At 40.5% G+C, this 25,639-nt stretch overlaps 2 protein-coding genes across 6 annotated transcripts in view; both read left to right on the forward strand.

The window, feature by feature from the left end:
* Positions 1–1,297: 1,297 nt before the first annotated feature.
* Positions 1,298–7,519, forward strand: LOC130594019 (complement C1q and tumor necrosis factor-related protein 9A-like). Of its 4 annotated transcripts, XM_057399617.1 has the most exons (5): positions 1,302–1,478; positions 2,003–2,154; positions 4,507–4,698; positions 5,987–6,049; positions 6,643–7,519. In XM_057399617.1, exons 3-5 carry the CDS (start codon positions 4,533–4,535, stop codon positions 7,446–7,448), a joined length of 1,035 nt encoding a protein of 344 aa, XP_057255600.1. In that variant the 5' UTR covers positions 1,302–1,478; positions 2,003–2,154; positions 4,507–4,532; the 3' UTR covers positions 7,449–7,519. The 4 variants fall into 4 exon arrangements, with proteins under 4 accessions (XP_057255602.1, XP_057255600.1, XP_057255601.1 ...); XM_057399619.1 differs by lacking the exon at positions 2,003–2,154 and having other exon boundaries at positions 1,298–1,478; XM_057399618.1 differs by lacking the exon at positions 1,302–1,478 and having other exon boundaries at positions 1,660–2,154.
* A 1,946-nt stretch (positions 7,520–9,465) lies between these two features.
* MIPEP (mitochondrial intermediate peptidase) overlaps positions 9,466–25,639 on the forward strand; it is a 74,096-nt gene continuing 57,922 nt past the window's right edge. Inside the window, exons 1-10 of one of the 2 annotated variants that reach the window (XM_057399621.1) lie at positions 9,466–9,651; positions 12,418–12,591; positions 14,834–14,922; positions 17,578–17,664; positions 18,563–18,626; positions 20,410–20,592; positions 23,209–23,365; positions 23,773–23,821; positions 24,468–24,528; positions 25,164–25,216. In XM_057399621.1, coding sequence (XP_057255604.1) covers positions 9,487–9,651; positions 12,418–12,591; positions 14,834–14,922; positions 17,578–17,664; positions 18,563–18,626; positions 20,410–20,592; positions 23,209–23,365; positions 23,773–23,821; positions 24,468–24,528; positions 25,164–25,216 — 1,082 coding nt within the window. In that variant the 5' untranslated portion in view covers positions 9,466–9,486. Of the gene's footprint in view, positions 9,652–12,417; positions 12,592–14,833; positions 14,923–17,577; positions 17,665–18,562; positions 18,627–20,409; positions 20,593–23,208; positions 23,366–23,772; positions 23,822–24,467; positions 24,529–25,144; positions 25,217–25,639 lie in introns of those variants that run through there. The other variant, XM_057399622.1, reaches the window with a different exon arrangement.

The raw sequence follows: 25,639 nt of genomic DNA on the forward strand, positions 1-25,639 counted from the left end.
ACATTCAGGGTGGGCCATCAGCCCAGTTTGTGACAGACAAACCATTCCAGACAGGTGAAGGTTGAAAGCTGTCCACATCTCTGGGGTCTGGTGTCAGCCAAATGCAGAAGGGCAGATCTGAGAGGGCAGAGGTTAGCAGAGCAAAGACTGCCATTGCCCTTCCAGGGCTCAGTTTCGCTTGGACAAGAAACACAAGATGATGTAGGATTTATCGACTCTTTGATTTTTGGAAAGCTGAAACTGCTTCAGGGAAAAGGCAGGTGCTCCTGAGGGACTTTGCTGGCAGAACAAGGTACATACCAAATTCCTCGCTTCCACATTGGAAATAAGAAGGCAGACAGCTCAGTACATGCACTGAAGTGAACTGTCAGTAGTCATATTGGCTAAGTACAGTTAACCTTGGCCTTTGTCTATAAGCATATCCAGACATTGAGATGGCGACTCATGAAGCACTGAAAAGGTATCTAGAAGGTGCTCTGCTAATAAGGTTGGGTATAGCTTCTTCTAATATCCATCTATCTCATAGGCATTACCACCATATTCAGCTTGTAACAAAGGCAATTAGCACAGCAGTCAATCTAAAAATCCCTGCATCTTCTGCCGTTCAGATGCAATGTTTTTTTAAGAGCAAATAGTGAACTTTTGCTACTATGAAACTATCTCTAAGACATAATTCTGTGATGATACAAGGCACACAAAAAAGCACCTAATATTAATGTTTGCCTTTAAGGCCATTCTTACAACAGTTTTCTTGGTTCTCTGCTAAGAAAGCATCAAACCAGAGTAATTCCAGAATCCATCAGGGTAGATGTAACTAATGAATTATGTCATTCCACCTCAGGATTGGGACAGACAGATGATGACTGTTGTCACTGTAAAATTCACAGCCTCTTTTGGGCCAGTGTGAGAACCCTGCCACCCCAGGACCGCTGCTGTGCATGCCATGTCCCCAGAGGCCCCCAGTGCTATCCCCCCAGAGCCATCAGCTCTCCCATCATGGCTTTCATTTCTTCTTCTCAACTAGCACAGCAGCGAGGCTAATTTGGCTGCAGAAGTTCATTCAAGTAGAGCAGCTAATTGCTGCACATTGTCCTTCCTCAGAGCACGGTAGAGGCAATGTCCCAGATACAAAACAGGGCACCATAACGCTTGCAATATTTCCTTATTACCGCAGGGTGGTGGTGAAGACCTTACTGAACACAATTCACTGCTGAGCTGCGCGGTAACGTAACCTCACATTCGACACGTGACCACACACGTCATATCTTCGCAGTGTGGGAACCACCTCAGACGGTGTTTTCAGTCCCTTGCACCAACAGGGGTGAATTGAGGCCACGTCCTGTAACACATTAACTCCTGTTACTATTGGTTTTATCCTTCACTGTTCACAAGCATCATTTAAGGAGTTGATACGCTCAGTTGCTTTACTTCCACTAGTCCTTAGACAGCAGAAGTTGCAGTAGTTTCAAGAAGACACAGTTAAGTATCAATTTATGGCTTCTTCAAATTTAGTTACAAATAGTAGATAATTTAGTAGCACAAAAGCTTTGACTGATGCTTGAATGGCTAGGTGGAGAGCCTGCTAATTACACATGAAAGGCTTTCTTTGGCATTCAGTTTATTTACTTTAATTCAACTTGGTTGCTTTTTCGTAATCACCTAATATTTGTAATGACATGTTCACAGCATTGTTATTTGTAATTTCTATAGTCTTTTTGTCAGTAATTCTGTTGTAAATTGCTTGATACATGAACTAAATTTATTACATGTTTTTGCAGCACAACAATAGTAAAAGACATGCCTTCCATCCTACAAACCAACCAAGCTAATATTTGTGTAATGTATTTGTATAATGGAACAGGCAAATCAAAGCCTGACTAATCCACTTTAACAATTTTCTTTTGCATAACAGCGGCGAAAGCCAAAGTACAGGGCACTTCAGCTTGATATTGGAATAAATAGGAAGATTCCACTTTAAACCTCTGTTTTAATTATTGAACAGCTCTCAAAATTAAATCACTGACCTTTGAGAATTTAGTGACCAAACAAATGCTTGTCATCAAGGCACATATTTGGAGCTCACCTTCCTTTACATGAAGCTTTTATGCTGTGCTTAAAGATGACCAAGAACACTGCAAGTACAAAGTGAATGAGGTAAGATCAGAGATCCTATATATGTGATGAGGTAGAGATGATGATGTTGATGTCAGCTTGTGGAAAGGAGTGCATGTGTGGGGACCAAACTATCTATTCCTTAGGCAAGACACACTCCCTTCTTAGACAACTGGGAATGGTGTTTTTTGTCAGTGGACAAGGACTCTCAGGCTTCTCCATGGGGTGCATCATATCCTAACAACATCATACAGAGCAATTCTTCCTTTTACACTCCCCTGGGGTCCTCTTACTAAGGCAGTAAATGAGTTCAGAAGTAGCAAATATTTAATTTATTTTCAGCTTTAGTTCTAGCCAGCAGCAGCAGACAAAATGGGATTTTGCTGCTGGATTTTTTCAGCATCGCTCTTTAGACCATTGGCAAAGTCACCATAAATCACATTTCCAACAATGGCTGCAAAATAGGGAACTTTTCTAAAGACAGAATAAAAAGATTAAGAAATGTGTACCAAAATTAAGGTCTTCCTCTGTAAATTAAGTTCAAAGAATATTTAGATCAAATATTACTAACAGGGTGTAATTATTCTTATTGACAACATACTAGTCTCTCCCTACATGGTATTTTGCTGCACTGCTGTGCAGTGTTTCACAAGACTGAAAAATGGTGGTGAAGAGATTAAACTAAAGACATATTTTTTTTTAGTCAATACTAGCTCATATTTCAAAAGGAATACTGATCTTAGTATAAAGTTCTCATTAATGAAAGAACCAATTCAAACGCCAATTATGTAAAATTTACTCATTCAATCACTTTTATGTGTATAAGTACTTAACCTGTATAGCTAAAGCTTCTGTGCATTAGGGCTTTATGAATATTAATTCAAATAAAATGTGGCTATTTGATTTTTTGTTCCTCAGACTAATATCTTCCCATTAATTGCTCTTACACTCACTTAAATCAGTTGTGTCCAGAATTAAGTACTAATTTGCTTTGGTGGGCCTACATTAAAAGACATTATATAGGAAAGACACCAATGAAAAGACAAGATGGACTTTAAGTAGCATGGTTACATGAAGGGGGAGAACCAGATTAAAGACTTGTTTTTGCCAAAAAACTCTCTTATTTGATCCCTCACATCTTTGCCCTCATCTCACCCTGCTCCCGCTCTGACACCCTCTAAGATCATTCAACCTATTAACCCAGTAGATGACTAACTCAAATTAAAAAAAAAAAAAAGGAAAAAAGAGAGAGAGAAAGAAAAAGATGATTTCTTTGTGCTGAATTAGGAGGTTGAACTGCCCTAGCTACTCCTCCAGCACCTAGGAGATAAGAGGTACAACTCTGCAGTCACAAATAGATACAGGGAGAAGTGTGGATAGAAAAGTGAGCATTAAGACCTCTGCTGTTTTTTCATTATGTTTGACTAGCTCAATTATTATTCCTTTAAGAAGCTGTTAGACAGATACTGGGTTCTAACTGGCTAACACTGATAAAAGTTTGGAGCTTAGAGAGACGGGTTTCCTTACAGACTCCAAACGCATAAGGTGCCAATTGATAGGAAGTCTTTGAAATAGGAAAGAGGAAGCTGGGAGATGTAGACAGGCTTCTGTATGGCTCTGAAAGTCAGCAATGGCCATGAAATAGCTCCTCTCTGGGCACTGTTCTGGCTATAGGAATGTACAAAGAGGTTTATGAACAAGGAGAATGATTATATATTATGTAAGCAAAACTACAGCTCAGGGAAACAGGGCATTGTATGAATCCTTGTGTATGAACATGGGATTGCTGGTCCTACCAATTCACACCCCAAGACTTGATATTTTGACTGTCGATTTGGGCTTAGGACAGCAACAACATTAATATTAGTATACTTACTTGTAGACTTGCCAGGCATTGGGGGTCTTAGAGCTTTGGTTGGAGTAAGACAGGTCATTGGAAGTTCTTTAGCTAACAGCCACTGCAAGTGTATATTCTTTGCTGTAATTGCTGGGGATGGGGGTAGGTGAGGAGAGGTGATCACTTTCGCCCAAGATACCTTTTTATTATGACCTTGAGATTTGGGTTAAATTCAGCCAAATCCATGAAATCTAGTCTTTATCAATGCACTCATGGTTTAACTATAACAGGAATAAGGAGTATTTTAAATTGTGTAAAGCTGAGTTAATATTTCAAATGAATGACACCATGGCTGATATTCCCATTAAATTATTATTTGAAATAATACTCAGAAATCTCCAGGACTGTACTTAATGCTATATAGAGACCTATAAATAATGAAAAACAAAACAACAGGCATGGTGAAAAGCCATTTCCTTTTGTTCCTCCCTCCACCATGCTGCACTTCCTTATAAGGTAGACTTAGGCAGATGTACTTTTCTCTCTTAAATTTTCAGCCAAAATCATATAGCCCATCTAAAGAATGAAAAGCTGGATTATACTGCTGGCTGTTGTAGTCAGCACAGCAGAAACACAAAACCAGGACATCTGCACCCAAGGGTATCCTGGCATCCCTGGCAATCCTGGGCACAATGGCATACCTGGTCGTGATGGACGTGATGGTTCAAAAGGTGACAAGGGAGATAGAGGTACTGTCTTCAAAATAAATTATTTCATGTATCAAATGCAATGTCATTCATTCCTGAAGCTGTCAGTAGTCACTACATTAATGAGATTATTCTGCCTAGACTTCAGAAAACATTTCAGACATTGTCTTTGACTTGTTTGAAGAAGGAAATATAAAGAAAGACCTAATAGTGAAAGCAAGATGGCTAAGACTATGGAGAGACCAGGTCAATTGGATAAAAACAAAAGAAAAGACTTTGCTTTCCACTTTGGGAAAATTTTAAAGCCTGTAAACCTACTCCTACATCTCTGATAGCAATTGTATTTCTGTGAAGAGCTTCAAGCCCAGTAAAAAAACACCCAAGAACTGATACCTTGTTCAGTGTAACAACAAGTATGTAGTGGTAAGAAGATTTCTCTTTTTTATCTGTATTTTACATTTGTAGGACTTGCTTCTGAGTGTGCCTACTTGCTGTAACTCAAGAGGCACTAGAGGAAGTTCAGGAATAGAGACTATTGAGAAGCAGGATAGGATTCATGTGTACTGTAACAGGCTTTAATAAAGATTTGTGTGTGATACTGAAGACAGAGGTAACCTTCTCAGCATCCTAAAGCTAATAATTCCCATAGTATTTTAAGCCTTAGCTTAATGATGGCCCTTGTATTCATGCTGAAATATCAAGACCAGGGTTGCACAAAGTGGTAAACCTGTGGGCATGTGGAGGGAGATATAACACTTCATCTGAAGTGTCACAATCCCAGAATATAAAACACAAGACAAGTGCAAATCTGTTCACAAAATTCTGGGGGAGAACTTTTCCTCAACAGGCTTTATGTTAGGTCAGCTATTGTGTGGCATCATGGAGATGGCATTATGGTTTAATGCCTAAACCAGACACTGTCATCAGGGGCCTGGTTAACTCAGCTGCACAATTCAATCTGGATCAAACTTGTCCTTATCAGATAAACCCTTACACCATGGTATCTTCCATGGATCACAGCAACAATAGGACAAGAGGTTTTCACACTGGTGGTCTAGACCAGGGTGTAGCTCCTCTACATACTTCAATAACCCTAGGATTCCCTCTGTCTCAAAAAAGCACTGTCCTCAAGCAGAGTTTCTGTGCTGTGTGTCAGTCTCTCCATATGATAAAAGTACCAGCACTGGCACCCATTAAAAATCAGGAATAAGACTACTGTTTACATTACTGCTTAGCCAGCCTTGAAGAGGAAGGATTAGAGAAGGATTCATGCAAAGTTTCCCAGTAATGTAATTGTTTAATGGAAATCTGTTTTTCTCTTTTGTACTAGGTGAAGCAGGACCTCCTGGCAGTCCAGGAAAAGACGGTGCAAATGGCGAGAAAGGCGAACGAGGTCAGAGCAGAAGTGTTTTAATTTATTGTTTATCACCTGCTGCCCTTGTGTTTGTGAGCACTACACATTCTAGCTGTAGTGAAAGTACCATAAAGGCTAAAATACCTTTTCCAGGAGTAATAGAGGCTGCACAGAGATGCTGACAATAAAAGAGGAATTTGCCACCACCAATTACCCCTGCTGCCTCTGATGCCCTGCAACTTGTTCACTCAGCCTGTTATCCTACCTTCCTTATCTCTGATCCTTTGTTAGCTGCTGAGGAAGACACTGCATCTGCAGTTACCTTAAGAAAGTGAGGATCCTGTAGCCAAGAATTCAGCTTCAGGGAAATGGACTTTAAAGAGAAACTGTAGAAGTTAAAATTATTACACTAAAAATAGATGCTGTATATATACTTCATCTGTTTAGCCGAACTATGTGTATGCAGCATGTCTCCTTGTCAGGTGGACATATATGAGCAGAGCAATTTGTGCATAAATGCAGGGAGTCAGTCATTGAGCTAGTGGTATCACATCATTTCTGCACAAATTCAGTAACCTGGGTGCTGGACTTGCACATCTATACAGTAATTCTCTTTTTCTTTTTCCATTTAGGAGCAAATGGAACTGTTGAAGAGAAGGGGAACAAAGGAGATAAAGGAGAAAGAGGACGACCTGGGAAACTGGGACCGAAAGGAATTATAGGGTCAGTGGGTTACAAGGGTCAGAAGGGAGAGCTGGGACTGCAAGGACAAAAGGGGTTAAAAGGAGACATTGGGCCCATAGGTCCAAAAGGGACAAAGGGTGACATTGGCCATCCTGGAAGAGTTGGCTTCCCAGGACCAATTGGCCCAACTGGTAATCCAGGTCCTAAAGGTAATACTGGAGATCTTGGGCCACAGGGTAATCCAGGAGTTCAGGGGGAAAGAGGCTTGAAAGGAGACAGAGGAGATAAGGGGAATGTAGGTGCCCCAGCAGTCCTGCCAAGAAGTGCTTTCAGTGTCGGCCTTACAATCACCACCAAATTTCCCCCTCCAAATCGCCCGATCAAGTTTGACAAGGTACTGTATAATAGTCTAAATGACTACAACTCAGCTACTGGCAAATTCACCTGCAAATACCCTGGTGTTTACTATTTCACCTACCACATCACTGTCTACTCAAGGAATGTCCGAGTAGCTCTAGTTAAAAATGGCATCAAGATGCTGCACACCGTGGACAGGTACCAGAGTGGAGAGGACCAGGCTTCAGGAGCTGCCATCCTGGAGCTACAGGGAGGAGATGAAGTGTGGCTGCAGGCTCACCAGGGAGAGACTTTTAACGGGCTGTTTGCAGATGCTGATGATGATACCACCTTCTCTGGGTTCCTCCTGTTCAGCACCTCTGACCTGCTGGAGCCGCTGCCATCGCCTGCCATGTAACTCCATGTTATCTGGGAATACGATGTGTCTGTGTCCTTCAGCCCTCCCTAATAAAGTTATCTGCTGTCCGATTTCTGCTGGATTCCATAGAAAACAGAAATCAGCCAGAGAAGTACATTGAGGGCCGAAAGGGAGACATAGGAGTGTAGGGCAGGTTGGGACCAGCTAGGCATCTCCCTAAAAGTTGATTATTTTTTATGTTTGTTTTCGTTTTCTTCTGTTTTCCTTTTTTACTGAAGTCATCACATTGGGAAGGTGTAGGTTCACACTACTTGTATCTGTAGGAAACCAGGCACACAACTGCTCATTGCACAACTTGCTGTGCTGAAGTTTTCATGACCAGCTGCTAAAACAAAGCTTAAGGCTTCAAAGCCGTACTCAGAAGAGTTTGAAATAAACACTTTCTTGTCCCAATCTTAAGGTACCAGGTGTTTATTTATTAAACTTTCCTAATCTGCTGTTGTTAGCTTTGTTGTTTAAAACTAAACCAACCAAACAAAAAGTCCTAATGTGCATAAACTGTTTCTATGGATACAGTTCCAGGAACAGGAGCAGCTGTTTCCAGGAGCAGCTTCTGTGCAAGAGAGCACAACTTTAAAAGAATCTGCAGTGCTGGGCTTGACACATGACTGGTTTGCTGACTTACTGTAGTTATACAGGGTGCATACACCAGTTCTGAAGGACAACTGTTTTAAAAGAAAGTGGGCCTAAAAAGAAGATAACATTTCAAGTTCTGGAATTCTGAGATGTGGATCCCTGGTATCTTGTATAAACATTAAGCAGCAGTTACTTCCAACCCAGTTGATATCTTTCTAGGTGGCATGTGTAGATGGACTTGACTGGTTTAGATCCAAGCATTTTAAAATGATTTTTAAACTTGGAATTAGTGCAGTTTGAGATCTCCATAGGGGCTGCTTGCTCTGTTTCACAGCTTGATACCCCCACAGGGGCTGCTTGTTCTGTGCAACAAGTGAGTTTTGTTGCAGCTGGATGGATTTCACAGCTTTTAAACCCGGTTCTTTGCTCTCTGTGTAACAAAAGGTCTGAAATCAAGCAAAATGGAGTGACAGAAGGAACTGCTGTGTGGATTCTCTGATGTGGGCAGATATTCAATGCTGGTGCAAAAATACAGCATAACACTGCTGTACTTCAGTTAGCCGCTGCAAAACAAATTCTCACAAGTGAAAGATAACCTTTAATCAACATGGAGGCAGACATACTGGAGAACTGATCGAGAGATATGTGCCACGAAACCTTAATTTTTGTGAATTTTCTTGGAACCCTTTTTTCCCTTTTCCCCTAAAACTTATATATATATGTACATATAATTAAAAAAAAATCCAAAAGATGCCAGTAAGTCCCACTCCCTCCCTTAAAAGAGAATAAAGCAGAGATGCAAAGTGACACAGGTCAGCATCATGAGCTTCAGCACGAATGCAATGAAGAAGCGTGAGCCCAGGGTTCCTGTCACCCCTGATGCTGCTGGGGAAGCAAGGGAACATGGACACATCCTCACAGCTGTCAAACCGCGAGTGTGGACCATAGACCCAAAACGGTCATGGTGGGATGGGTTCCTTCAGGAAAAGCAGCTGCACGTCTCATGTCGGCTGGGTTACAGGGAGGGAGATACTAGGACACTAAGAAAAAAAGGGGTTTGTGACTTTTTCAGTGAGAGGAGATGTTTTCCCTGTAAACCAAGGCTGTGCATGAAGCATCTTGACCAAGAAATGCTATAAAACGGACTTAACTGGAAAACACGTAGGAGAAGCTTCTCCCGGCGGAGGCTCCTCCTGCCACCAGCCCTATAGCCCGCGCTGCCAGGCCGGCAGGCCCTCCCTTTGCCCGCAACGCCGAGACAAGCCCCTAGCAGAGGGCGCCTCCTCGCCGGAACGGCCGGGGAAAGAACGCGGCGGGCGGGCTGAGAGGGGGCGGGGGCAGCGAGCTCCTCCTCCCCGGGCCCGGGCGCGCGGAGGTCGTGGCTGAGGACGGAGCTGGCCGCGCCTGAGCCTTTCCCGGGCCCGAGCCGTGCCGCTCAGCCATGCTGGCCGGCTGCCGGCGGGGACTGCCCGCGGCGCTGAGCCGGGCGCTGCAGGGCCGGGCCGCGGGGCCGGGCCGCCGGGCCGTCAGCACCAGTTGGTGCCCGGTGGGTGCCGCCTTCGATGCGAAGCAGCAGCTGCGCGGCAGCTCGGCGGGCAGGGAGACGGTGAGCGGCGGAAGGGGTAGGGGCAGGGGCCTGCTGCGGGCAGGAGGCGGCCTGGCTGCCGGCAGCCTTGCGCTTTGCTTTCCTTGTGTGTAATTCTGGCTTCTGAAGTTTAACTCGTGGTGGTGGGGACAGCCGGGCTAAAGCTGTTAGGCCCTTACAGCCTCCTGAGGGTTTGTTTTGGTTCTAATGAGCCGAAGCATTCTCTCTTCTGGACACATCAGCGTTTGAAAATGACGGCCTTGCTTATTGAAACATTTGCTTAGAGTCTCAATAGAGACTATACACACAGTACCCCTTCCACTCCCGGCTCTTGCCTGTCTGTCTTTTTTTAGTCTGTCAGTGTTCTGTCTGCGCACTGTTGCACAATGGCAGTGCTTTAAAATCACTTCGACTGCTGACAGCCTCCTGTGCGGGTTCTTGACATCCAGTTGCTTGCGGCAAAAAAAAAAACAAACAGTTGTTTGCTGGGTTGGTGAAACCCCTCGGGCTTTTTGGTTTATTTCTCTTGGAATGAGTTGGATATGTTTGTTAGAGTGCCCAGAAGCTAAACCTGTTCTGGACAATGTAGGATGAGTCCTTTCCATGGCAGAGTGTGTGTGAAATACTTACACCTGTAAAAATCCCAGTGTTAGTCTGCTGAATCAACTATTCCTGCTGTGGTGCCCAGGCTGGTGAAGTTGTTGCACTCTGGCACTAAGGGGTTTAGCGAGGACAAATTTCACTGCTGTTTATAATCCGGCACTCGTTTGGGAAACTTTTCTTCAGGCTGTCCTGCCTCTGCAAACCGACTGGTGTAAGTTTTGCTCCAGGGAAATGATTCAGTTAAATATTGTGCATTTACAGGTCTAGGAATTGGTTCTGGATTTGCTTCGTGCACGGAGAGGATGTTCAGTTCTTTGGGAATAGAGATGTGTATTTCAGGCTTGCAAAGAGGCTAGGACAGGGAGGGTGTAAAGGCTGAGGCCACGCAAAGAGAATAATGCTGCAGCCATGCAGCCACACTGTTAAAGACACAGAAATCTGCACCAGGCTTAATTGTTTATTTTTTTTTCTTTGGTAATTTTTAAATTTTCATGTCAAGCTTGGTGTCATATGGAAGAGTTGCTCTGTGGCTAATTTATCTCTAAGGGAAGATACCTCCTCTTCACAGAAGACTACGTGTGCAGGAGGAGCTCACCTGAGCGGGTGCGTGGTGATACAGAGCAGCAGGAAGGCCAGGACCTCACTGGCAAATTGCAGGACCCTGCATCAGCTGACTGAGGAGCTTAGTGAAAGGGTAGTCTTGCGACTCTTATACAGCAAGCCCTATTGACGAGTGATGTATATATTTATGTTTACATTTGAGTGCACTTTTTTATATACATATATATCTATAAACAAACATGTCTTTTTCAGGCATCTCTCAACAGGGATGCTGTTTTAAGTGATTTTTTTTTTTACTATTGTAGGTGTATATCATGGAATTTTGTTTGATCTGCAGCAGGACCTCTTTAATTCCCTTCCACAAATGAAGAAAATAACTGTTGTGTGTGTCCACCCTGCACAAGTCAGTGTTTACCTTGCCCTGCTGGACAGAGCCAGGCTTTGTAAGAACTTCAGGAATAAAACTGTTCATGTCATAACATTTTTGAGTTGTAGCTGATCATTCCTTTGAAATCTGTTTCCAGTATTTGGGCTTATTTAATGACCCTGAGACTACTAACTGTCCTGTTGCTTGATATCTAGGGCATCTGGCCAGTACATTAATTGTTTTCACACTCCTGCTTAGTCCTCGCATTCATTGATAAGTCTCTTCTGCTTCAGAGGGATGACTTTACCTTATTTCAGAATGTAGATGGGCTTTTTAGAATTTTTCTGGTGCCCATGCTTTCGAAACAAGATAAAAAATGTATCGAGAAAAGAGGCAGATTTGTGAGGGTTTGATGATGTTGAACTCTTGAGGTTTGCTGAGAGCAATCCTGAGAAGCCCAGGGAGGTTTTGCTCTGGGAAATGAAGATGTTTTCATGTGATACCAGTGTCTGTGATTCATTTTCTGACTATTCTCTCTACAGAGACACTGATGTGGGAACATTTTGGTGAAGTGTCATGATATGGTAGCTGGTGTTGTTTTGGTAAAATTCCGTGGTGTTACAGTTTAAGCCCAGCTGGCAACCCAGAACCATGCAGCTGCTCATTCACTCCTCCACCTTCCTCCCTTTGCTCCTGGAGGGATGGGGAGGAGAATTGAAAGAATGTAACTCCCACGGGTTGAGATAAGAGCAGTCCAGTAACTAAGGTATAACACAAATCACTGCTGCTGCCACCAATAATAGTAATGATAAGGGAAATAACAAGGGAAGACAATGCAACCGCTCACCACCCGCCGACCGATACCCAGACTTACCAAGCAGTGATCTCACCCTTCTGGGTAGCTGCCCCCAGTTTATATAGTGGGCATGACGTGCTGTGGCATGGAATACCCCTTTGGCTAGTTTGGGTCAGGTGTCCTGTCTCTGCTTCCTCTTGGCTTCCCCTCCTCTCTGGCAGAGCATGAGACTCAGAAAGTCCTTGCTCAGAGTAAACATTACTGAGCAGCAACGTCGGTGTTATCAGCATTGTTCCCAGGCTGAAAGTCAAAAACACAGCACTGCACCAGCTACTAAGAAGGAGAAAAATGACTGTTACTGCTGAACTCAGGACACATGGTGATAATTACATCATGAAGCAAAGGGGCGGAAATGGAAGAGGGTAATGTTTAGGTGTTTTCATTGTGTTTTGCATTGCAGGGTTTGTTTGGTGTTCCGGAACTGAGCTGCCCAGAAGGATTTCAAGAAGCACAGGACAAAGCATTGCAAGAATCGGAACAGTTAGTGCAGAAGGCATGTTCAGCACCACCTGGGCCAGAGACCATAATGATCTTTGATCAGCTTTCAGATAGCTTGTGCAGAGTAGCAGACCTGGTGAGTTACTTTTATTTATTATTACTTGTAGCAGTTTCTTTTGCCTTAGTAAGCTTACAACATGTTATTCCATTTCGTCATTTTTCTGCACTGCACTAAATAGAAGATCAGCTCTGTGAAATCTTGTGCTAAGACAGAAAATTACATTGATTGAAAGTTAATTACAAAGGCTTTTACTGAATGATAGGTAACTACAGATCCTGTCAGGCTGTCCGGTTAATTTTTATACAGAAGTAAAAATAATGTAAAGGCCACAAGAAAAATAGCAGTGAAATCAGAATTGTATTTCTGATGTAATATCACTATGTAAGCTTTCCAGTGTCATTTACATTAGGTAAAGCAGGGTATTGCTCTCAAAGCTGCAATACACATGTTTTTAGATTATGAAAGTTTATAGGTGAAGGTCCATAAAGAACTTGCAGATTAAAAGCAGCAGATGAAACTGAACTGCCTTTTATTAACACAAGAAAAAATGTAGATATTTCCTAGATTGCAGTTTCTGTTGTATACGGAATTAAGAGTACTTGATCTGATATTCTGTATCAGAAAATGTTAAGTTTAACAAAACACTTTGAGCAAACAGTTTCTAGAGAGCAATACAAATTATATCTTTTATTGTAACATCACTCTTCCCTTATAGGAAGCAGATCCAGTCTTCATACTGAAATCAGTTCTTAATAAATAGGTCATTGAATTTTTTGTTTTTCGCATTTAAATTCTCTGTTTGTTTTCTGTTCTCAAATTTTATTCCTTATTCTTTTCTACATTCAAAACAGGCTTATATTTTTAAAGATACAGAGCTGTCTCTAGAAGCAATTTGGTGATTGGCAGAAATTGAGATGTGCCATTCAGCACCTATTCTGTCAATATTAATAAAGGGTTTTAAACAGGGGTTCTAAGAATTGTTGGCTGATGAGAAACTTAACATGAGCCCAGAAAGCCAACCATATCCTGGGCTGCATCAAAAGGAGTGTGACCAGCAGGTCAAAGGAGGTGATCCTACCCCACTACTCTGCTCTCGTTAAACCTCACTTGGAGTACTGTGTACAGTTCTGGTGTCCTCAACATAAAAAGGACATGGAAATGTTGGAACAAGTCCAGAGGAGGGCCATGAGGATGATCAGGGGACTGGAGCACCTCCTGTATGAAGACAGGCTGAGAAAGTTGGGGCTGTTCAGCCTGGAGAAGAGAAGGCTGCATGGAGAGCTCATAGCAGCCTTCCAGTATCTGAAGGGGGCCTATAGGGATGCTGGGGAGGGACTCTTTCATTAGGGACTGTAGTGATAGGACAAGGGTTAACGGGTTAAAACTTAAGCAGGGGAAGTTTAAGTTAGATCTAAGGAGGAAATTCTTTCCTGTAGGGGTGGTGAGGCACTGGAACAGGTTGCCCAGGGAAGTTGTGAACGCACCATCCCTGGCAGTGTTCAGGGTCAGGTTGGGGAGAGCCTTGGTTGACATGGTTTAGTGTGAGGTGTCCCTGCCGATGGCAGGGAGGTTGGAACTAGATGATCTTGAGGTCCTTTCCAACTCTAACTATTCTATGATTCTAAGTAAAAATCTCAAGCGTGTTAACATTTATAAGGTTGCCTGTTCAATCAAATTGCAGTCATACTGTTAAACAAAGTCAAGCCAGCCCCCTTTTAGCATCTTTCTAGCCTTCTGAACTGCCTTAAGTATTTGGAGACTTACTTAAATTAGTAAGTCAAATAAAACCCCTGTTCGGAATCCAAAAGAACTTGGTGTTTTCTCTTTACATAGTGGGAAAACATATATTTAATGATGTCAAAGCATAACTTGATAGTCCATTTGTAAGAGTAAAAAAGGTTTGAAAAAACCCAAACCCTGGACTCATTTGGTGGTGTGCTTTCTTCTTAGCTGTGATTTTTAGTTCAAAAAAACCTCTTTTGTAATAACATTTAAATAGATTGGAGTATCTCTATGTTGTAAAGACTCCAAGGTACTCAGCAAACTAAAAATCTTCTTAAGAAGTGGATGGATTATATACACTCTTTTGAAGGACATGTTCACTGTCCAGTGTAATAGTTGTCAGCACAGTTTGCCAATAAGGTTTTTTATTTATTTATTTATTTATTTTTTAAAAAAAAGCAAATTCTGCAAATAGATTGCACAGAACTTTAGACATAAATGTTAATGTCAATAGAACTACTTGAGTACAACTTTGTTTAAAATAAAAGATTTTTTTAATTTGTCTTTTTGCCTCACTGTTTTTTCCTTTTCTCAGGCAGATTTTGTGAAAATTGCCCATCCTGACTTCACATTCAGAGAAGCTGCTGAAGAAGCTTGCAGGAATATTGGTACTATGGTAGAGAAGTAGGTGTTCTGCTTTTTTTGTGTGCTGTTTCCATATGCATCTTTAAAAATTTGTGAATGATCATCTACAACAGCAGCAATCTACAAAAAAAAAATACATAGGAAGGATATACATGTGAATAAAGACTCAGTCTTGTTACAGATACTTAAAGGATTTAGCTTTGTTACAGTATCTCATGAAAGTCTTTTCTATTTTAGTTTCAGTTTATGTTCTGAACAGTTTTTAAGTTACCAACTGACTCCATGTCACTGAAACCCATAAGACTCAAAGCCACATTTTTCTAGGACTTGTGACAGTTAACTGGCTGTTATGAAGTGTGTGTACTGCTATTTTGTTTTTAAGATTTAAGCTGTGTCCTGGGTTCAGCAGTAGCAGTCATTTTTCCCCTTCTTGGTAGCTGGTGCAGTGCTGTGTTTTGACTTTCAGCTCGGGAACAGAGCTGATCGCGATGTTTTGGTTTGGCCAAGGACTTTGTGAGCCTCATGCTCTGCCAGGGGGGAGGGGAAGCCAGGAGGAAGCAGAGACAGGACACCTGACCCAAACTGACCAAAGAGGTATTCCATACCACAGCACGTCATGCCCAGGATGTAACTGGGAGTTAGCCGGAAGGGGTGAGAGACTGCAGGGTTGGAGGAGGTATGGGTCGGTGCTTGGTTGGGCTGAGGGGGGCAAGTTATCGGTCGGCTGGTGCTGAGGTGTTGTATTCTCTTCCCTTGTTATTTCCTTTATCATTATTATTATTGGTGGTAGCAGCAGTGATTTGTGTTATACCTTAGTTACTAAACTGTTCTTATCTCAACCCGTGGGAGTTGCATTCTTTTCGATTCTCCTCTCTGTCCCTCCGGGAGCAGAGGGAGGGCAAGAAAGGGGGGGAAGTGAGTGAACGAATTACCTGACTGGGTTTAAACCACGACAAGCTGTTATATTTTACAGCCCTTTGTTTTCTGATTTGCTGGTCCCTTGACTTTCAGCCACTGAGTGGGATATGTGAAAGAGGACACTTTCCCATTAAAATAAGAGTTTGAGGATGTATCTGTTTAGGGCTGTGGTATGTGCCTGGTCTACTCTGGCATGCCTATGCTTTATTTAAAACCCTGTTTGGTAGAACATGTTCATAAAGACTTCTGTTTCTGAAGTTTGCCTCTTCTACAGGTCTTTTTTTTTTTTTTTTTTAAATATCCTAAATCCTGAAGTTACTTCTGTGATCCTTGACCACAGTGAATTGATTTGCTTCTCTTCTGCTCTTGCTGCAGAGAAAGTGAAAAGGGAAGATCTTTAATCTGCAAATAGTGTCCTTTCAGTATCTTCCCTTCCTGTGGCATTCAAGAGTAGCCTTCTTAAGTTTTATCAAGCAGTACTGTGAAAGTGACCCAGCCTGCTGCTTCGCTCTTGTAACAGTGGAGACAGTGACTAGTGGACTTGCTGTCCCAAGCTTGTAAGTTGTAGAGGCAGTGAAGTCTTTTATACTTTGAGGAGTACAGCAGTGCATCAGTTCATTTAGTAAGCCTTGTGAGTAACATGGGTAGCTAAAAAAGAGAAATATAAGATTAAATTTGGTCTTGCCAGTGTGTTTGGGAAGCTTTTCATTTGAAACTGGGTTTTTCAAAACTTTGAAATATATGATTCAATTGAACACGCCATCTTCTATAACAGCAGGACTTTAATACCTGAATGCCGCTTCAGATTTAGAATATGTAGAAAGAAGAATATATTCACAAAATAACCCAGTAGGCTCATAAACTACTGTAAATGATCAAAACTGTTGTTCAGTGTTCATTTTCATGAACAAAAGGTATCTCTCAGGAGCTACTACAGTGCATATCTGCTTTTAGGTACTTTTTGACATTGCTGGGCTTCTTATTTATCATTTTCTGCGCAGGGCCTTTTCTGAACTACAGGCATGACACAACGTCATCTATTGCCTTTGAATCAGTTATTGATAATTGTTAAGTTCATTTTACCAATGGGGCTGCAGAGGCTTCCTGCATGTCAGCTGATTGAAGAAGTTAGTGCTTAGGACTATACAGGCTGAGGGCTGCTGCCTACTGCAGTTCTGCCAATCTATGCATGTATGTATGTTTCATTCTGTACTGTGATTCCCACCCATTAATCCAGGTCAACATACATGCTTGTAGTTAACATGACCCCAGATCGGATAGAAACAGCATTGTCGGGCCCAGGTACAGTGATGACCATCAGGAAGGATTTTAAGCTGTTAGTTTACTTCAGTGGCAGCCAGCAGCACGTTTATCTGATGGCAAACTTGAGCACAGATTTTTCTTTAATGGAGGTCTTTCAAAATAAGGATGAGAAAAAATTCTCCCACCCTTATGCTCTTGCCGTGACTTTGTGCATAAAAAATAAACTGTCATTCTTAGACTTGTTCATGTTTGCCACAAAATGCCATCCAGAAGTATTTTCCTGTTGGATGCAGAAGACCTGTTTCCATGCCAGTTTTTTGACACATCCTTTGTGTACAGATTTTGTAGATTTTAAGTGTGGTTGTGAGCCAGAAAGCATTTTGAAAATACAGTCCTTGGTTTTTAATGTCATTTCAGTAAACTTTAAGCTCTGCCTTCGAATGACTAATACCAAGAGACTGAAATATTAGTGTTTGTTGTTAATGTGTGATTCTTTTACTCTGTTCTTTCCAGATTAAATACAGATGTTGAGTTGTGTCAGAGTTTGAGACGTTTGCTAGCTGATGAAGTTGTTATGAATTCCCTAGATCCAGAAACCAGGTACTTAGTAATGCTTATAAATTTTGATATTTAGATGGAATATATCATTCCTTAATGTTCTTGTATTGTGTTCCCTTAAATTAATTACTACAACTGGAAAACATACTACAGCTCCGTTACTAACCTAATCATCACTGTTAAATTATCTGGAGAGGAGTTAGGAAGCCTGTAGTTGTGTACTCTTGGAGGATGTCTCTGTGACTGTACACCATAAGATACGTTTAAGATCTGTAAAAACAAAAAATGAGAACTCTTAAGATTTTCTTAGATAACACCATTTTGATTAAAATGAGGTGCTGCACTGTGGTGTATGTATCGGTGTTTTAGCAGTAAAACCAGGAAACAGACTATATAACTTGATTTCAGTTTATAGGCTTACATCTTTTAAACCAGATTATCAGTATATTTATTTAAAGCTTACTTTATGCTTGCTGTAAAATGTTTTATTAGCTGCTTATTCAGTTATAGCTTTGAATTATTTCATCACTGCCATCGTTAGACAAGCTTACTATTTGAGTAAGTTTGTTTCTTCTTTCCCCACTGTGAAGGATGGTAAATTTGAAGAGGTGTTTTTCTAACTTGTTAGAATAAATGGAGTGTCAGATTAAAATGGTAATTTGCAAAAATTGTTTTAACATTTAGATTAATGTAATGGAATTATTTTCAAGTGTATTTTCAATGCAGATGACTAAAATAACAACAATGGAAAAATCCGGCTTCACTGAGTAAACTGGACCTAAAACATAGGGAGTCTGTGTCCGTAATAACAATACTCATATAAGCATTGTTACTCTGTAAAAGACATGAAACCTAAATAACTACTAAGGACAAAATCTGTTAAGAAATTGTGCTTATTGTCAAATGAGGCTGTTTTAACAGGGATTTACTGTATTTTTAGGCGAGTGGCAGAACTTTTTATGTTTGATTTTGAAATCAGTGGCATTCATTTGGATGAAGAAAAGGTAACTTTTGACTACACTATATGAACAGAAATTTGTCTTACTACCAAAGACCAGATAATAAAACTTGTGGGACATGAATCATGTGGTTCTAGGCCAATTTGTCTTCCAAGATTCCCATTGTCCTCTGTGGAATTTTGTCTTAGCAGTGATTAATTTTGTCTATTTTAAATCACTTGTTTTTTAATGGTCTTTTAGATATTACCTGGCTGTTCTTCCTAGTTTGTCCCTCATTGTTCCTTTATTCTGAAGAGTTGTAAGCAAGACCTGGGGTTCTGCTTTCTTTGATTGGTGTCTGCATCAGATGCTTAAAATAGTAGCTTAGCTGTCTGAAGAACCTGTTTACAGAGGAGGGCAACCAGCACCCAGTGCACTATGGTGACAGGTTAATCAAGAAGAGTGTTTTAGAAGGGATCAGGTGTGTGGCCAGGCTCTCCTCTAGTGCTCATGTAACCAGAAGTTGTAAATCTTGTTCAAAATTGAATGTCTGGGCATGGTCTGACTACTTCTCTTGGAGCTTTTATATGCTTTCATGGTAGCCAGAATCAGATTTGCCAAAACAGTCAGCTTTCACCATGCTTTGTGATATGGCTGCTCTGTTGGATGTTTGTTCCTAGCTCATGTCCCTGTATAAAGTTAATACCTTGTTTATTTGAGTCATCCCCTCCAAAAAGATCTCTATGAAGGCTTTTTTACCAGATTTATGTGACAAAGTTACTCTGAAAATCATGGCTGTGATTGATTTTGTTACCTGGAAAATGCTTCTAGAATATATTTTTAAAATTATCTTCATGCAAAGAACAACTCTGAAACCCGGACTCTGCGTTTTGTTTCTGATTTGACTGTTGGTTCTACAGTACTTCGTTCCCTTTCAGTTAAAATTTTATTTGCACCTTATTTTTGCACATTTTCCTCTTCCTCCCCTACTTATTTCACTTTTTTTCCATCCTTGCTGCTCAGTGCTTCTTTTCAGTTCTCATTTCAGACTTCAGAAATCCTTCACTGTCGTTGAGATTTATTTCTGCTATGAAGAATTTCTGCTTTCTGAAATAAAACTCAAAAGATGTGTTTTTAAGAGTAAGGATGGAATGGGAGGACAGATCTGCAGGTTTTGTCAATTTTTTGAGCTTTACAGGTATGTTGTATCTATACCCTCCGCCTTTTCTTTTGAGCTGTTAACCCACAGGCAATAGAAAGCATACTCTACTAACATGAGCAAGTTCACTGAAGCAGATCTTACAGTAAGGTCAAACATAAAATACTGTAATGTATGGTGATAACACCCTAAATCACAAACTCCTCAGGGGAAGATTGTAATACCATAAATGCTTTTTGGTCTACAGGAAATAGTGCAATACAAGCAGTAACAAGTGAATTGTAATTCCACATGTATTTCAGGACACTAGTAGGATTTATCCATCTCAATGATGCTTTTTTTCTCTGCTATGTTTTACATAGCAGACATACTAAGCATAATTTTATAAATGCTTGCCAAGCAGCTAGCAAAGCTTAGGTAAATTATTCTAGAACTCCACTGTACATTTTCTGACAGCAGAAACACAGGCATTTGCTTTCAAATTTCAATCCTGTATGAAATTACAGATCTGTATGAGCATCTGATCCTGTTGACTTTAGCCCTGTGTTAGGATTTTGCTGATGCTCTAGGTCTAATCTTAAATGTTGTATTTCCTGCTTCATTTCTGGAAAAGTTCTTTAAGATTTTAGAACTTTTGAGTTCTGCTTGTACTGAAGATGCTATGTGTTTTGTACTTTATTTTTCTTACAGCGTAAAAAGGCAGTCAACCTCAACGTCAAAATACTGGATTTATGTAATGAATTCCTGACAGGAGCTCACCTTCCCAACAAGATTGACAAACATGTTTTACCAGAGCATATTTGGTGTAATTTTTCAGCTGAAGGCAATTACTTGCAAGTTGCTGGTCTGCATGCTGATTGTCCAGATGATCTGGTGTGTATTCCCTGAGTTTGCTTTGGCATACTGTGTAACAAAATTTTGTTATTTTACTTGTTACTGAGGCAAATGCATATGATATATGATTACAATATTATGACAAACAAGGAAGAACTGATTTAGAACATAATAACAAATGTCAGCCTTGGCTGTAGCAGCTATGAAATAATAGAGGTGATGATCCATTTCATGATTCTGAATGGATTGATGAAGAAGAGGGGTGAAATACAGACCCTGGAGTTCAGGCAAGCAGACTTCAGCTTGTTCAATAACACAGGGTTACTAAGATACTTAGTATAAGCGCATCATGATCCTTAGAAAGCCAAGCAAATATATTGGGAACCAGGCTTGGCAAGCAGGGAACTCCTGACAAAGCTTCATGTTCAAAAGGTAGCAGGCACGAGGTGGAAGCAGGTACAGATACAGGGATTTAGAAATATTACCTGTACATACAGGGATGTTGTCTGATTCGGAGAGAAATGCCAAAGCTCGAGTGCATTTGGTACTTGAAAGGGACATCAAAGGCAAGAAGAAGAGCAATTAGTACTAAAAGGCTGAACAAGGACAAGGTGAGTGACTTAGTGGCAGCAGGTGCAGATAAGGCTGAGATGCTGATTGCTTTCTTTGCCTCGGTGTTCCCCAGTGACTTCTCCCACCTCCCTGTGCTTAGGAAAGGGGTTCAAAGAGAGGTACAACCAGCAATTGATCAAGACATAGTTTGAAATTACTTGAGAGCGCTCAACCTGTACAAGTCCTTGTGAGTAGATGGGATGCATCCAGGGGTCCAGAGAGAGCTGGCTATTGTCCTTGAAAGGCTTGCAGTCTTTGGTAAGCAGTGAAGATCAGGGAAGAACCACAATGACTCGTGTGAATAATATATTCCATCCATCTTCGGAAAGGTCAGAAAAACCAAATGGGGAACTACAGAAGGCTTTACTTTGATTCCTAGGAAGGTTATGAAGCAGTCCAGGGTAGGAGATTAGAGTCTGCACTGGTGGACAACCAGATAGGTGAAAAAACCTCATTTAATGAGTTACAGAATGCAGTCCTCTGAGCCAGGTCTTTGGAGAAGCTTTTTGGAACTCATACAATTTACTTTGGAAGTGACCTCTGGAGCTTGTCAGTTTGAGTCTGATCCTGTACAGAGAAGGATCAAGTAGATAGGTTTCTCAGTGACATGTTGTCCAGTTGAGTTTTGAACACTTTCCATTCCATGGATGGACATTCCATTACTGCTCTGGGCAGCGTTTTTGCCCATCTTCACTTTTTTTTAAATTTCTTTGTATCAAATGGGAGTTTTTAATATTCCAGCTTGTGTCCATTATGTCTCCTCCTCTTGCTCTCCAGCTCCAGTAACAGTCTGGCTGCATGTTCACTGCTGTGCTGTGTGCTGTAGTACTGAGTAGATGAGGATTAAGATCGTCTTTGATCTTTTTCTCCTTTAGACTGAACAAACTCAGCACTCTCAGCCTCCATTCTGTTACATGCTGTAGCCCTTAAACATTTTGGTGGTCCTATGCTGGATCCACTCCAGTATGTCACTGTCTTCCTTGTCCTGCATAACCCAAATCTAGTCTGTACAAATGTAGTCTGGACAATACCAAATAGAGGGAAGCAATCACATTCATGAACCAGATGGCTCTAATAGGGCTCATTATGCTGTTGGCCTTTGCTGCAAAGGCACACTGCTGAACTTTGTTCAAGGAAGGGGAATCACCTCCCTTACTTTATTTGCCTTTTTAAAAAAATAAAAGTTTGCTAGAAAAGAACAGGTATGAAATGACTTGTGAATTATTATAGTAATGTTTTCTTATAAACCCAGGACCTTCTTGTTGAATATATTCTCCAAAGAGAGAAGCTTATTTCAGATGGAGAAAGCAGAAGTTGTTGCTGTATTTCTTCAGCCTATTTCATATTTACAAAATAAAGATCATCTGCACTGGGTTGAAAACATGAAAAGTATTCTACCAAACTTTCTGGGCCTTGAAAACATGAAAAGTATTCTACCAAACTTTCTGGGCCTTGAGGTGATTTTTTTTTTTTTTTTTTTTAATTTATTTTGAGACTTATATATGTTACCAAACAAACCAGAAATAGTAGAAAGGCTTGATTGTCCATGCTCAGATGGGCAGACTAATAGCTTGCTACTTCAAAAGAAATAAGGCTTTTCTCTTCTTTTTTTCCTCTCCCGTGACCCTCTCTAGTTCTTATCAGATCCTTCCAAAAGCCAGCTTAACTGACATGCAGAGAACAATTTGGCTTTCTTTTGGGTTTATTTTAAAAGTTTTGGGGAGTTAAGACAGCCCACAGAGTAGACTGAGAAGCACAGATGTTGGCAGAAGGAGGGAGGCAATGAACAGGACCCTTATTGGCAGTCCTGATCTGTTACATTGTGTCACTGCATTTCCTCATTCCATCTTTAATGGCTATGAGAGCTGTAATTGTCAGGCAGTCAGAATTAATATTGTTAAAAGGCTTTAGGCCTTTTCCCAACAATATCGGTGAAACACAGTTGTAATGCCAGATCAGAGAATTGTAAAATTTTTGTCATCACTTGTGTCCCTTAAAAATTGCAATGTAGTAATGTGACCTTTTAATTTCTTTCTTTATTAGGTGAGAGAAGCTGCTTACAAGATTTTTCTTCACCCAAATACTGAGCAGTTGAGCCGTTTAGAAGAATTGCTTGCTAGCCGAAACAGTCTGGCACAGTTGGTTGGGTACGACACCTTTGCCCACAGAGCTCTTCAGGGAACAATGGCCAAAAATCCAGGTATAAGGCATGTGTGGAAGGGCATGTTGAGAAATCAAATGCACTGTGTTAAGTCTGAGACCAGAAGTTGTTAGTTTCTTTTGCTAAGTTTACACATGGTACTTCAGTGCTGTTACTTTTTCCTATGTGCAATACCCATGCATTATGTAAAAGGCAGTACACAATGAGTAAGAACCAGTGTTTCTGTCAGAATCAGTGCTTACTCCTTCGATTATAAAATTGCCATTATCCCAGCATGTAACAAAGTAAATGTGGTACTAAATTCTCTTGAAATGATGGCACAGGGGTCAAAGGAGTAGTTTGTTTTCTAAGGGAGCTTGTTTTGCTTGGAATGTTTTGATGTAAACTTAACATCTTTTAAGGGAAGGAATCACTTTCTTATTTTTTTCCCCTTATTTTACTTCTAGAAACAGTAGGAGAGTTTCTAGAGAAGCTTTCTGACCAGTTGTCTAAAAGGTATGTCTTTGTCACTAAGGCATTTTTCTAACCATAATCTTTATTTCAAGAATAGAGGGACTTGTACACTAATAAATCAGTACTGCTTATTATATGCTCTGGTGACGCAAAAAGCAAGACTTTCTCAGAGTTTTGAGGGGAGCTATTGACTTAGAATAAATTTTGCATCTATGATTAGAGAACACCCAGCACTAAATGCAGTGAATGATATGCCAGGAAATGCAGGCAACGGCAAACAAGACAGCCGAGTTTAAGTGTTGACGAATGTCTGTTCTGGTCTTCTCCCCATATGCACAACTCCATATATTTTAATCTATAAGGAAATTTCCCCCTTCGTCCTTCTTGCCTCCTTTAGTTCCGCACAGCACAAAACAGTTTCCTCACTATGTATAAATAAGGTGTATTTTAAGAAAGAAAATGCTTTGGAGGTGTACAGCACAGTAAGAGAAGTTTGATTTGAAGGTACTTGAATGACAGAAACAGAATGGAAAAGTTGTTCTACTGTAGTGTATATGGGCCTGCCATTTTATAGAGTACTATCAATATGTGATGATGGGCATTTTTGTAAGACAGAGTATTATTATGTACTGTATTCAATTGCCCAAACATCTTTCATTAACACTTTAATCATAAAAATATTTTTCAGAACTCAGGAAGATTTTGAAATTATGAAGAAGATGAAAATGAAGCTCAACCCCCAGAATTCAGTAAATTAATTTTTATGCGTAGTTTTCTGTTTTCTTTTTAAAAATATAGTATAAGCTAACCTTGTTCTACAAGAAACAATAACTATTTCAGTGAAGAACACACAGTGTAGTTAGAAAGAGAAGCTTCTGTCTTCCAGTGCTTTTTGACTGCTTAGCTGCTGTTTGTATTAAAACCAAGCACTAGATGCAAGATAGCTGTTGGTTTATGCAAAATGATAGTGAGATACCAAAACATAAAGTGGTGAAAGTGAGTATTACTTTATTTTGAATTAATTACTAAATTGAAAAATAAAGGCTGTAATTCAGCTTTGATGCATGTCCAGTTTGCGTACTGTATTGTATGTATTCTAATTCTGCACATAACTGGTTTTATCTTTCTATTTGAATTAAGTGTATTTCTTGAAATCTGGTATGAAGTCCCATTATATATTGGAAAAAGTACCATCTTCAAGCAAATGTGAAAAAAAAAATTATGGTGCTATTTCTGATTATGTTTTTAGCACTGAATGTTTCCCATTATGTTTTAAAGTTTTGTGACTTGCTGAAACTGCAGAAATACTCAAAGGAAGCAAAACTATTACTTTGGGTTCACTTGTTGTCCATTATTGTACTTATAAGCTGGAATTCTCTTTCAGAAGCTGATGCCGTGGGATCACCCTTACTACAGTGGCCTCCTTCGTGCTGAGAGGTAAGCTCCTTATGTTTGTAATTCTCATGTAAATGAGTGTCTTTATTTTATTCCTTGCAGTAAGGATAAAGAAAGTCCTCAGTGTAAACAGGATCTCCTTCTTTGAAGATGTACTTCAGCCTGAAAAATAAAGGGTATCTGGTGGGACAGTTGTTTGTAATATTTCAGTTACTGTTGGAATGCCTTTAGAAGGTTTTGGCTCCTTTGTTTTACAGTGGAGTGTGCGCCCTCTTTGAAGATGTAAGAGGATCAAATGGTTTCAAAACAGTTAGCAAATCCTTACACTTGTTTTGCTTTTACCTCTTAGCTGAGATGAAGTAATGTTTAAAAATAAATTTTGATCACTAAACACAGTCCACCTCTTCATATTTTAATCATAACATACTTATTACTGAACATGTAACTGTCATCTGCTTCTACAGA

This window comes from Pezoporus wallicus, unplaced genomic scaffold (assembly GCF_028554395.1).
Source record: "Pezoporus wallicus isolate ANWC-B61680 ecotype Strahan unplaced genomic scaffold, APGP_CSIRO_Pwel_v1 scaffold_6446, whole genome shotgun sequence".
NCBI lineage: Eukaryota > Metazoa > Chordata > Aves > Psittaciformes > Psittacidae > Pezoporus > Pezoporus wallicus.

Excerpts from the sequence above, each read along its gene's own strand:
- LOC130594019 (XM_057399619.1), top strand. The coding sequence starts at position 4,533 with ATGAAAAGCTGGATTATACTGCTGGCTGTTGTAGTCAGCACAGCAGAA. Across the intron at positions 4,699-5,986 it reads AGGTGACAAGGGAGATAGAG|GTGAAGCAGGACCTCCTGGC; the intron begins GTACTGTCTTCA and ends CTTTTGTACTAG. Across the intron at positions 6,050-6,642 it reads TGGCGAGAAAGGCGAACGAG|GAGCAAATGGAACTGTTGAA; the intron begins GTCAGAGCAGAA and ends TTTTCCATTTAG.